This window comes from Myxocyprinus asiaticus, chromosome 41, assembly GCF_019703515.2.
Source record: "Myxocyprinus asiaticus isolate MX2 ecotype Aquarium Trade chromosome 41, UBuf_Myxa_2, whole genome shotgun sequence".
NCBI classification, from domain to species: domain Eukaryota; kingdom Metazoa; phylum Chordata; class Actinopteri; order Cypriniformes; family Catostomidae; genus Myxocyprinus; species Myxocyprinus asiaticus.
The window spans coordinates 4,817,477-4,831,579 of NC_059384.1; the positions used below are offsets into that span (position 1 = coordinate 4,817,477).

At 35.1% G+C, this 14,103-nt stretch overlaps 1 protein-coding gene across 4 annotated transcripts in view; it reads right to left on the reverse strand.

The window, feature by feature from the left end:
• Window positions 1–3,601: 3,601 nt before the first annotated feature.
• Window positions 3,602–14,103, reverse strand: part of LOC127431556 (potassium voltage-gated channel subfamily C member 1-like) — an 80,156-nt gene continuing 69,654 nt past the window's right edge. Inside the window, exon 6 of one of the 4 annotated variants that reach the window (XM_051682020.1) lies at window positions 3,602–7,067. In XM_051682020.1, the coding sequence (XP_051537980.1) occupies window positions 7,054–7,067 (14 nt within the window). In that variant the 3' untranslated portion in view covers window positions 3,602–7,053. Of the gene's footprint in view, window positions 7,068–10,767; window positions 11,504–14,103 lie in introns of those variants that run through there. The other 3 variants (XM_051682021.1, XM_051682018.1, XM_051682019.1) reach the window with 3 other exon arrangements.

Genomic DNA, 14,103 nt, shown 5'->3' on the forward strand with positions numbered 1-14,103 from the left:
ACACTGAGCTTTTGCCAGTGTGGATATGCATTGTTGTGTTTTTGCTGGAAGCATGCTTTAAAATATTTATTTTGTTTTACTTTGCGACCCTTGGACCAAAGTGGTCTTAATGCCTTCTAAAATAAAACCAGCTGGCTTTTTTTTTTTTTTTTAAATACGTGAACAACAAAGTGGTCATAAAAGTATGAACAATCTTTGAAATGGAACAAAGTGATGAACTCAGAACAAAAATTCTGTATAAAATATAAATCATTCGATAAATCGATAATTATAAACAAAACATTTATAAAACTATAAATATGCACAACTTTGAATAAACAAAGACCTATATGGGCTATAAGGTTTCATTGGGAACGGACCCAGTGACCCAGCATTGGAGACATCTCTTTTTCGCTTACTAAGGTTTTGAAAATATATGCTGTATCATATTGTATTTCTTCTAAAGGTCACATATCAGAAGCTGATGATATCAGCAGACCCGGAATAACACAAATCGTCCCTTTGACACCAGACCTCTGCCTGCTCCAACCTTCACAATCTCTCAGATTCGTCTTTTAAATTGTCCTTTCCTTATTTTCTGTTGACTTGTCAAATAGCAGATGACTTTCATCTAAAGGAACAATGCACTGAATGCAGGAATGCTTACCAAGGTACAACATAGGGGCAACCCATTACCCTTGAAGAAGGTACATGACCCCAAGTGTCCATGACCATCCATAATTCACTACGCCATGCCTTTAAAGCTAAAAATTGATATATGACCATGTCTGCAATGACTGTTATATGGCAACATGAACCTTGATGTATTTGGTTCAGATATGACATCCGCATTTCTGTGATTAAAGTAACAAAAATATGACTCATGTACATAACATACACTGATCAGCGACAATATTAAAACCACTGACAGGTGAAGTGAATAACATTGATTATATCGTTACATTGGCACCTGTCAAGGTGTGGGATATATTAGGTAGCAAGTGAACAGTCAGTTCTTGAATTTCATGTGTTGGAAGCAGGAAAAATGGGCAAGCGTAAGGATCTGAGTGACTTTGACAAGGGCCAAATTGTGATGGCTGGATGACTGGGTCAGAGCATCTCCAAAACGGCAGGTCTTGTGGGGTGTTCCCAGTATGCAGTGGTTAGTACCTTCCAAAAGTAGTCCAAGGAAGGACAACCGGTGAACCGACGACAGGGTCATGGTCGCCCAAGGCTCACGGATGCACGTGGGGAGCGAAGGCTAGCCCTTCTGGTCCAATCCCACAGAAGGGCTACTGTAGCACAAATTACTGAAAAACTTAATGCTGGCCATGACAGAAAGATGTCAGAACACACAGTGCATTGCAGCTTGCTGCGTATGGGGCTGTGTAGCCGCAGACCAGTCCAAGTGCCCATGCTGACCCCTGTCAACCACCGAAAGCTCTACAATGGGCACGTGAGCATCAGAACTGGACCATGGAGCAATGGAAGAAGGTGGCCTGGTCTGATGAATCATGTTTTCTTTTAGATCATGTGGACGGCCAGGTGCGTGTGCATCATTTACCTGGGGAAGAGATGGCAGCAGGACGCACTAGTGGGAAGAAGGCAGGCCGGCGGAGGCTGTGTGATGCTCTGGGCAATGTTCTGCTGGGAAACCTTGGGTCCTGGCATTCATGTGGATGTTACTTTGATACATACCACCTACCTAAAGATTGTTGCAGACCATGTCCACCCCTTCACAGTATTCCCTGATGGCAGTGGTCTCTTTCAGCAGGATAATGCACCCTGCCACACTTCAGAAATTGTTCAGGAATGGTTTGAGGAACATGACAAAGAGTTCAAGGTGTTGACTTGGCCTCCAAATTCCCCAGATCTAAATCCAATTGAGCATCTATGGGATGTGCTGGACCAACAAGTCAGATCAATGGAGGCCCCATCTCACAACTTACAGGACTTAAACGATCTGTTGCTAACGTCTTGGTGCCAGATACCACAGGATACCTTCAGAGGTCTTGTGGAGTCCATGCCTCGATGGATCAGAGCTGTTTTGGCGGCACGAGGGGGACCAACACGATATTAGGCAGGTGGTTTTAATGTTGTGGCTGATTGGTGTATGATACCCCTATCATATATATGGCTTACAATAACTTGCATAGGACTCGTGTATCTCGCTTATGATACTTGCAACATCCTGCCCTACTGGAAAATCCAGAGTTTTTAAACATGTTAGCCGAGTTTTAGCTGGTCCATGCTGCTGGTTTGTTACTATTCCAGCTAATTACCATCTTGGACCAGCTAGAAAGAAGCTAAAAACACAGCTACCAGATTAAACTGGATTTTCCAGTAGATAGGGATTTTTTTTCAATTGCCCTTATGCTAAATGCTAGCAAAGCTAAAGTAATTACTAATAGATCAGCCTGTTATGTTATTATGGAAGCTGCAGTGCTTTCAATGGTAAAGGTGCTACTAAACTGAGTGCTAGCTAAATGTGAAGCCAGAGACTATTTAGCAGAGACAGGCCACTTATATAATATTATATTATATTTATTTTTAAATGAATGGGAGAAAGTGGAACGCCCAACCAAGAAGCTGTAGCGCCCAACGGTCAACGGATGTAGAAAGGAAGTCCCGCCTTACAGGTAAAAGAGCTAATCACCTTTAAAATAAAGATTTCGCCAGTCAATCAACTCGCTAAAGCGCATGCACATTAGCTATACAAGACAGGAAAATTGCATATTTTTGCGTAATATGAGGTAAATAAGCACAATATATGATTCCAATATGATCAGATTTTATTGCTGATATGAAATATGTTCTTTCATCGTAATCTTGACCAACCGTTTTTGAAATTTAGGTCTTTCTCCATTCAAGTAGATAGGAGCTGCACTGTCATGACTGGAAAAAGCCTCCAGAGAGCATTCCAAAGATGACAGACAGTGGACTGACTTGCTAGAATGACTTTGGTGAAGCATAAATTCAATTTTACATTTTCTACTAGCCAAAAGTTAAATACTACAGGTTTAGCTTTAACCTGTGTCCCAAGACAAGCTATATGATAAACATCCAGCTAAAACTGGATTTTCCAGTATGAAGGGCTTATTTTTTAAAACCCTTATTCTAAATGCTAGCTAAGATAATAGATCTGCTGGTGGTGTTATCATGATACCTGCAGTGCTACAATGCTTGCTACTAAACTAAGTGCACCAAATCTTTCTAGCAAGTCAGTCCACTGTCTGTCATCTTTGGAACACTCTCGGGAGGCTATTTCCAGTCATGCCAGTGCAGCTCCTATCTACTTGAATGGGAAAAGACCAAAATCTCAAAAACGGTTGGTCAAGATTACGATCAAAGAACATACTTCAAATCAGTAGTAAAATCTGACAACACTGGAATCATAAATTATGGCTCTTTAAATCATATTACGCTAAAAAGACCCGCAATTTTCCCGGCTCGTATAGCTAATGCGCATGTGCGTTTTAGAGCTGATTGACAGGCAATGTCTGTATCTAAAAGGTGATCGGCTCTTTTAGCTGCAAGGTGGGACTTCCTTTCTACATCTGTTGACCGTTGGGCACTAGAGCATCTTGGTTGGGCGTTCCACTTTCTCCTATTCATTTAAATAGAAGTGGCCCATCTCTGCTAAATAATCTCTGGCTAAACTAAGGCCCATTTTTAAAACAAGTACAAGAACTTCAATGTTTTCTATTAGCCAAAAGTTAAACGCTAAAGGTGAAACTTTAGCTTGGTGTTCTACAATAAAAAACATTTGACACTGGTAAAACCGCACGTTCTGGGAAACCAAATGAGTAGGACTAAAGTTAGCATTTTTCGTACTCAGTATTTCAGTGACAGAGAGCACACATATCAACACTGAAATTAAAAATGAGCGTAAATGCAATCTGCAGACTTTTCTCTTTTTTTCACATTTTCCACATTGATTTTGGGGCGAAATCTGTGGAATTATGCGAAATGAATTTAAACATAGTAAAATGAGTTAAACAGAACGGAAAGCACTACACTCTAATGGTAGTCAACAGCATAATTAAGTTTAGCCAAAACATTTAAAGGTGAAATGAGCAATATTTTGAATGTTAAAAATCTTTCTTGCTTAATATGCAGAGTCAGCATTTTTCCTTATTTATGTATTTTACTTAGTCATTATTTTTGCAATTTACGCACGTGTTGAATTCTACTCGGCTTTTGTGGGCATATATTCTGTGTTGAGTGACCAGTGTATATCTTGAAACCACTACCACTAAAAGAGACAAGGTGAGAAATAGCAAAAGGAAGGCAGAGGTCTGGTGTCGAACTGAGCTTTAACTTGTTGACCTGAGATTAGAGACACAACGCCTCTACAAAAAAAAAAAAAAAAAAAAGTTTTCCATACTGTATAAGGAAGACACTGAGACAAATACGAGTCTTCTCTTTGCCTTGCTACAGTTTAACAGATCTCTGGGTTATCATTCATATTATTGCCAATGAGAGAAGGTGAACTCCGAGACAATGAAACGCTATCAGCCCCTATATATGCATGCTGGGAAAAGAGGCCATATCCCACTTACAGAGAGTTCTAACACAGTTGTTACCATCGCTACAGAGGAAACTAATGCTTTGTACAGACAAACAATAGTTGAACAAATCAGGTCTACAGTAAGTTAACGGTCCGGCTCTTCGGCATACCAAAATATACAAGTCAAACAGTCAATGAAAAAATAAAATAAAAAATGAAACGTAAAATTAACAAGAACGGTACATGGGGCAGTATATAGCAGAACATATTTTGGTGGCATTTAGACTTATTGTTTTTTAATCTTAAAGGGATAGTTCACCCCAAAATGCATCATGTTGTTCCAAACCTGCATGACTTTAATTTTACTTTCTTTCTTTGAAAAATGACACAATGAAAGAAAACGGTGACTGACACTTACATTCTGCCTGACATCTCCTTTTGTGTTCTATGGGAGAAAGAAAGTCACACGGGTTTGGAAGAACATGAGGATGAGTAAATGATGACAATTTTGGTTGAACTATCCTTTTCAACTAAAAAAAAAAAAAACAGTTCATTGTGTAGCTCGCAGCCAGAATTTATTCACATTTTCTTCCTATTTCAAAACAAAATATAGCTCTTTTAAATATCTTATTTTTCTTAAATATCCATTGCATATCATGTTTCTTTTATTTATTAACATTTGTTTCATTATTATTTTAGCCCTCCTCACTTTAACTAAGGGCTCGCAGAAAATACAGTCATGCAAAGTTTTCATGCTGGTAAACAAAGTTACAAAAATGCATCTTTTGTCTTTTTTTTCTCTACAAGTTGTTGTTTTTTTCCATTTGTTTTTCTTTTTTCATATTTTGACATCCATTTTCTGACAGTTCAGTCCAAGTGGAAACAATTGCAAATCTGTTTGCGCCCTCCCTCTGGGAAAGTGAGTATTTTTTTTGTTCCCTCCTTATTTTTCTTTTTTTGTTGTTCAAGTTAGTGCGTCAGTTTGTAGTGTGGTTGGAATTGCATTTGTTGCACTTGTACAGTCGCATTCAAACATACATCTGTGGCGTTGCATTCCTTGTGAACCATTGAGGTGTTTTTCTACTTATCAAAATATAAATTTGTTCTTTTGTTTTGTACATTTATTCTTCTTGATTTGCCTGGCGAAATCTAGAATCCTCCCTCTGATTGGTTAAGAAAGAGCAACCCTCAGAGACATTCAACCAATGGGAGAAAATGGAGGGAAACTCGGACTAAAATGGAGGGAAACTTTGAAAGCAGTTTTAGACAAGTCTTACGTAGACATTTTTTTTTTTTTTTTAAGAATGTCTCTGCATTTCCCTGACCTTTATACCCTCTTTCCAAAGATAAAGTAACAAACTTACATTTGTTATTGGTCCAAGCACGCTAATGTGTGCATGTATATAATCTATGGCAGCATAAGCTCTACTAAATTACAAAAAAATATATATAAAGATATATAAATCAAAAGCAAATCTCTATTATCAGGAACAAGATAGGCCTTAACAAAGGTTTGAATTGTTATAAACTCCTCAGTTTGATGTTTTGGGGCAATGCCCAGCAAAACAACAGGGTTCTTTTGAAATTAAAGCACCCCTGGCAGTATTGCCAATCTGTTCATATTTAAAGGGAAAATACAACCTCACTGGCTTGATGGGTAGAATTTTCCAGACAGTTAAGATCTGACAGGGATAATCTGAAGCTATTTTGAGCTATTTTAGCTTTTGTACATTATTTGGTCACAAAAATTGGCCTTTGGTCTGTTGGGACTGTTTATTATGATGCCTCCCCTGAACTTGAGGGAAAAATTGGAAGACTGTTTCGGAATATCAACATACATCTCTTAGCGAAGCAGAGTGCTGTGTTAAACTTTTTTTAGTGCGTTAGATTCATTCAAAAATAAAAGCTACTCTAAGACTCAGACTTTTCTCAGACAGGGAATGGAAGCTACCAAACGGCAATGCACAAACGACACATTTTGCTGCTAAAATGCTGTGTAGGAAAAAAATAAGAAAATAATTGTTCATGACTAAGCCATTTTTAGTCATTCTGTGCAAACTGTCAATGAATATCAGTCTCTAGAAAGTTTGTTGGAGAGTTCTCCCAGCCAAGAAATGCTACAAGGTCTTAGCAAAAATGCTACATAATTATTCTAACTTGGTCCTTCTTTCTTATATATAGATTAATATACAGAAACTCAGGGCCCAGATCAGTGGCAGTCAAAACGTCTGGTGTTTTGATCTTAAACATCAGACAAAACACATTGGAATGTTTTCCTTTCGTTCTTTAAAGAGTCATTTTTCTCTTTCTAGGTGTCAGTGCAATGTTCAGTTCAGTCAGTCTGTTGAAAGAGGAGTGATCTGGGATTTTCGGTGAGGTTGCTTTGGTTACCATGTGAAGATCCGGCCTCGGAAATGTTTTTTCGATTTTCCTTGTCCCCCCCCCACCCCCAGTCACACCCTCTTGCCACTGCGACATTCCTCACATGTCCCATGTGGATGGTACGGCCCCAAATGTTCAGGATTCAGTGACAAACTGTGTCTCCTTATATGAATTGCCAAATGCTAGAAACTTAACACTGTGGATAAAAACAGAAATATAATGGATTTGTTAGAAAAACCTGTAATATGCCATATTGAGTCAAAGAAAACATAAAATTTAGAATTTTTTTAAGAAAACCACACAAATAGAAAATGATTCACACAGAAACTGAACCAAAGAGACAAAACATGGTTAAAATTGTTCTACAGACACAATGCAATTCTCAAAATGAAGCTGCATGCACTGAACACCGTTGAGCAATGTATCTTCGCAAGGGTGAAAAAGTCCAGTCCCGGAGAAATCACACAGAGGTTAATTACAATGCATTATACTATATATATATATATATATATATATATATATATATATATATATATATATATATATATATATATATTGTATTACCTCCTATTGTAGAAAGTTGTAATCTACCCTTGACCAATTAACTAATAATAATAAGGTTCTAGATGCAAGGATTTTGAAAAGCAGGAATGGAATAGTCCACCCCAGATACATTAAAGATACATTTAAAATATACTATTATGTTATCGTTGATAAAGGAAACTTATCGATTAAACAGAAGAAAGCTTGGTAAGATTTACCTGTAGATGGCTGGTAAAAGTTAAGCAAATACTGTAAGAATACTGTTAACAGATTATTCATTCAACTATAATAACTGTAACTAAAAGGAATGTTCTTATAAGCTCAATCGACAGCATTTGTAGCATAATGTAAGCATAATTATAATTAGACTATAAAAATTATATAAAATGCCGTTACAAGAAGACACTTACAATGGAAGTGAATGGGGCCAGTTCATAAACACAAAAATGTATACCATTTCAAAAGTATAGCCATAAGGTGTAAATAAAATATTCTATGTGTTAACATGATTTTGATGTAACACGAATAATGTTTACATTGTTTAGCTATACCTTGTACTGGCCCCATTGTAAGTGCCTTAATGTAACCAGATTTTTTTTAATATATATATATATATATATATATATATATATATATATATATATATATATATATATATATATATATATAATAAATGAGGGACAACCTTTTTTGTAGTAATTACTATTATGCCACAAATGCCGTATATTGAGCTTGACTTGTATTGAACCCGGAACATTCCTTTAATCGCCTATTTTCAATCGCTGTTCAATTTATGATTTATAAACACAAAATGAAAAAGTTGATGCCGATAGCACTAAGACTCCAAGACCACAATAGCAATATCTTAAAAGTTAAAGCTTTCTTACATAATGATTTCTAATATTTCCAAGAAAAGCATGTGTATTTGAAAAGTATTGGTATTAGTCCAGATCCCAGGCAAGAAATCTATCGAAAATTCACCTTCATGTAATGTATTGTGTTTTGTTTACACATACATGTATATTCGAACATTACCAGGGTGAAAGAGCATTTAAATACATTTAACATATGAAAAATACAGCTCATTTGAAATACTCAAGAGTTCATGCAAAATCAAAAATGTAAAGCACACACAAACACTCACACACACACTCACTGATATTACACACAAAAAAATCTGTTCACATGTAAATAAATATCAGTCTAAAGAGAACATCAGAGATGAGTTTAATGAGAATTCATATATGTAGATACAGATATAAACATAAGTGTAAGATGTCAGACTAGAAGCTTTGTGTTTACAGGTGAAGCTAAATCTAGCTAGAAGTATGAGTCTCTACAACAACACTGTAGCCAAAAGTATCCTCATAGAGGGCTCTTGCTGTTTTAATATAAACATGTTCAATGTGTTTCAGTGACATGACAGTGTTGTAGGGTAAACTACATGAAATACACTTCACAGAATTGTTTTTTTTTTTTTTTTTTAAACATTGAAAGCATCTGCATACTACAGGAACAGCACAATATTAACACTAACATTGACTGAATGCTCACAAATGGAGGAAAGCGATTTATTTCCGAACTAGAGAATGAATCTTCTCAACTAACTAATCACTAGAGACTTATAACTACTGGAGACTAATATATTTAAGTGGAAAAACGTCTCTGATTTCACAGTGTGTAAGGAGCTGGCCTGGCGTCCCGTTATTCGCATGGTAAAAGACATTAAAGGAAAAGTTCACCCCAAAATTAAAATTCCATCATCATTTATTCACCCTCATGTCTTTCGAAACCTGCATGACTTTCTTTCTTCCATGGAACACAATGGAGTTTCATTTTTGGGTGAACTACCCCTTTAGTCTTGACAAGGATTGTTACATCGTGGGACCCAGGTTTGCATGATATAGGTGCCATGTTTAAAACAAAATGACTCCTTATTGATACATCCTGTATATTTACTGTCTTAGCAGTGGATTGTTCTCCATTGGGAAACTAAAGAACATTAAATGAAAACTAGATAACATACAGTTCCCCATAGACTACAACTCTGCAATTTGTGCAACATATTAAGTATTTTCTCAGAAATGGCTTATTTACTTAGTGTTATTTATTTTCTTTATGACTCTGGAAGCACTTGGTCGTAAAGGCCTGAATACATATATATTTTTGATTATTTCTATTTATCTAAAAGAATCACAGTAACACATACGTATATATCATATACAAATGAAACTGTCGAAAATGTTTTTGAAAATAAAAACAATCTGTCTTTAAAAAAACATTCAAAATACAATAAAAAAAACAACAACTGCTGGACATTATCATTGACAAGACACACAAAGAAATACTCTTAAAATCAACAAATCCACATTTTCATGATGAATCCTCTTCATCAGTCTTCTTCAATTCTTTAAACGTTTAATCTTTTTTTTCATTTGGATTAAACATATATACGTTTGCACATGTGCATATGAGCCATGACTGCAGCATTATGAGGGTGGAATATTGCACATGTTTTGCATATATATATATATATATATATATATATATGAAAATGACATAAATAAAAACATAATTCATTATACCATATTTCGCTTATTTGAGCTTCTATTGAATTTTTTGCTCCTCATATAGAGTTTTAGGATTGCACAGTTCTTTGCTTAGTGGAAGGATAAATTTAGCAACATGTTAATATGAGCTAAACACAATATGTAAACAAACAACAAATAAACAAACATGATTATTTAAAGAACCATGCACAAACATAAAAGAACACTGCACGCTTAAATAACAATAATGACCATATGAACAACATCCAAATAAGAATTTTGTCGGATATAGCTTTCATTCATTCAGGTTTGATTTTAAAATGTAGGTTAGTAATTAAACAAAAATATTTGCCAGGCAAAAGTAGTACAATAATAAACAAAACCAAACAAACAAATAAGCAATAAAACATATAGTAACTCTTTACAATAAGGAAGTATTTGTTATCATTATTTAATGCATTTGGTATCATGAAATAACATTGAATAATATCTTTTTTTTTTTTTTTTACATCATTTACTAATCTTTTATGGTTTATGCTAACTAATGAAAATACAATTCATTCAGTTAATTGTTATTGCATGTTAATTCATAATGCATTAATTAATTTAAAAAAATGTTTTTATTAGTATATGTTAAAATTAACATTAACCAAGATTAATAAGAGCTGTAAAAGTATTGTTCATTGTTGGTTCATGTTAACTAATGTTAACAAATACAAACTTATTGTCAAATGTTTACAAACAAAATAAATAAAACAAACACATAAACAAACAAACATATAAATAAATACATAAATAAAATGCATATAGCTATGTGCAACACACATATTTTTCCCCCTATGAAAATTTCTATTTGCAGAGTATTGATTGCATATGTACAGTTTTCTTGCATCAGAAATTCTGGTGAGTATTCTACAGTCCAGAATTAAATATATTCTCTGTAGTGTTCATCATGGATATTCAGTGTTTGAGGGAGTAGCACAAGATGAAAGGATTTCGAAAACAAAATTAAAATAGTGAGGGTACTGAAGATGAAAATACATGAATCTACGGTCTTGCTTTAGCATCAAAATGGCCCAGAAAGCACAGGAAAAAAATAAAATAAATAAAAATCAATCTAACCATTTATTCCGTTTGTAAACACACGTTCAGTTGCGACGAGCACTGACCTGGTAAACATGCCAAGTCCGATTGTCAAATGACCCACGAGCATTCGCAAACATCCTTATTCAGTCTTTAACCACACATTGTTTCTTGCTCATTAGTGATGCGTATTAACTGGCGCAGTCTGGTTTTGTTGTTATTGCTATGAATGCGAGTGTGAGGCTGTTATTCCTTTCCCTCCTCCTTTCCTCATCATTCTGTCACTCTTTCAACTTTTTCTGCTACAAAATGGAGGGAATGGGGGAGCAACAGCGTCGCAGGGGTCCCGGGGCCTCATAAGGGTCAAAGGGCATGCTGGTGATGGGGGTCAAACGCAGGGACGACCCCGCCATTCCTGATATGTTGTTAAGGCTGCGAGATTTCTCGTAGCCAGTGGCTGCCGGATATTTATTGATTATTTGGTTTGTAGATGAGATTGTTGGACCAGGTTGAAGGTTAAATGTTTCGATTCATGTTAATGACAGGTTAAAGAAATTTTAAAATGCATGTTTTTACATTAAACACCATGGAAAATGGAGTGGATCGTTATTGGATGTTACATGAGGTTACATTGCGGTTTGGTTATAATATTACGGTTTGAGTGACAATGCAGCAGACAGAATGTGAATTATGGGTAAAGGAGCAAAAGAAATTAAAACATGATTGTACAGTATTATCAAAGATATCAAATGAAAGTAGAACGAATGAGAAAGTTAAGGATAAGAGACATTTAAAAGACAAACAGACAGATACACAAGACAAGACAAAACAGGAAAATGAGAGTTATGAAATTCGTCATACATTGATTTCTAAAATTCCACAACATAAAAACACAAGCTGTGCCGAAAATATACAAAAGTCCACACTTTCCTACTGGTTGAAGAAAACACAGGGCGGATGTTTGCAAGGTATTCCAAAAAGTTCTGAGTTTGGAAGTTGGAACAGAAAAGGTCACGGTTAAGTGTTTTGGTTAACCAGTGAGAGTTAAGCAGGGCGGGGTGTTTTTGACTAGACAGAAGCTGAAAGTGCCTTCGGTAGACTATAGGAGATTGTTAAGGAAATCAAAGCGGCTGTTGTGAGACAATTTAGCAAATTCTAAGCATGAGTGAAAGTATAATAGTGTCAGTGACTACTGAAATTATGTTGAAGTAATTACTGGCCACATAAACACTGGAACATTTTGGGAGTGACAACAGCATTTATTTATGGTAGAGAATCCCGTAAGTTACCGTTCATATATGGAATAAAGGAGTTGTTGCTATCACAATGTTTACTTGACAGGTAAAGTTTATCAAGTCAAACTTTAATGTTGGCTTGAAAAGGTCTTAAAGTTTTAGACAGACAGACAGACAGATGATAGATAAAAAGAAGGAAAGATTGATACAAAGGAAGAGAAATAAAAAGAGAATAACAGATAAGAGAAAGATTTTTTTTTAGGTGTCTTAGTCCCTTCCTGAGCCTATGCTCTACCTTTTTTTCTCTCTCTGAATTAGTTTTATCTCTTAGAAAAAAAATTTCTCTGATTTTTTTTTTCCTCGCTGAAATTGTTTTTTTCTCTGAATTATTTATTTTTTTCTTCAAGAGGCCACACATGATAATTATTTTTTTCTTGAAAGCTAACAATTAGCATGTGGTATAAACCTCGGCCACCAGGTGGTACTATCAGTAAGAAAGAAATCTTTTGTTAACGTGACAATGTCTGTGGTACTTTCTCTTCTGATTTATAGATTTATAGCTATAGTATAATACAATAACAAAAATGTTTGCAAATCTAAATCAAGAAAACAAAACATAATGTTAGACAGCCTTCTAATACAACACTGATTCTTGAAATAAGGGACAAAACATGTTTAAAATCTGAGTTTTTATTTTTTAATACTAAATTAATTTGAAATGGATATATTATGTAGACAAAGGTCTCAGCTAACGAACGATGTAAGGGAACAGGTTTTTATACAAACACTTCATAACTTACATCTTACTGTCATTTGTGTCAACTCCGTCAGACACACACAAAGCATGCTATTTTAATTTGATTCATCCAACAAGTGTAAAGTCTTTAATTATCTACTAATATTGTTCAGTAAAGGAGTTAAGTGATAAAATACATTCAATATATATATATGTTTTTTTTTTTTCTGTTTTCATACTATTCTGAAAATTCTGACAGAGTTGACAAAATGTATTATTTTTCCATCTTAACCATGTGTTGTACACTGGAGCCATTCCCCCCCCCCCCCCCAGTTGAAGATGCCTCTATAAACTAAACTAAAATGCCAAAATTGTTCCCACAATTTTAACAGAAATTATAATAATGAGAATGACGGAGTTGACAAGTTGAAGCTGTGACTACAGAGACTTATACACTGTTTGTTTAAAATATGAAAAATATCAAATGTACCAGACCACGTGTCCTACTGTTGCATCCACCATGAGCAGGAAGTGGGAAAGGGGTACTCGGAGTTAAAGCTGATCAGGACATTTTCTGATTTATTCAGATTTTAAAAAATCTGACGGAGTTGACGCAAAGTGAGGACACAATTTTGATAGGCAGTTTTTTAAGGAAAATATCATTTAAAGTTTTCTTAATGTATTGTTTGATATCTTACAGATCCCTACCTTTCATTTGATATTTATATTTATGAATTTGTTGCATTTTTAAACACTTTGTTTAGTAGTTTAACATTGTGACCTCTTGCTGAGGACAGGTTAAGTTACATGTGCTTCCAAGTATAGAGCATGCATTTAAAAGAAATTATTTTACAATATAAGTAAAAAATGCCCTAAGTATACACATTTCCTTTAGATTTAACTTTTCCAGTATTTGTATTGTTATGAATTTCTCGACTTTTGTATGGAAGACATGTTTTGTCCCTTATCTCAAGAATCAGTAACATGAAATCCCACAATAAAATAAATATACCTCAGGTTATATAAGGATAGTGATCATATGAAGCCATTTATTACCACATAGTTGTTTGGCTCCTTTTTAAAATC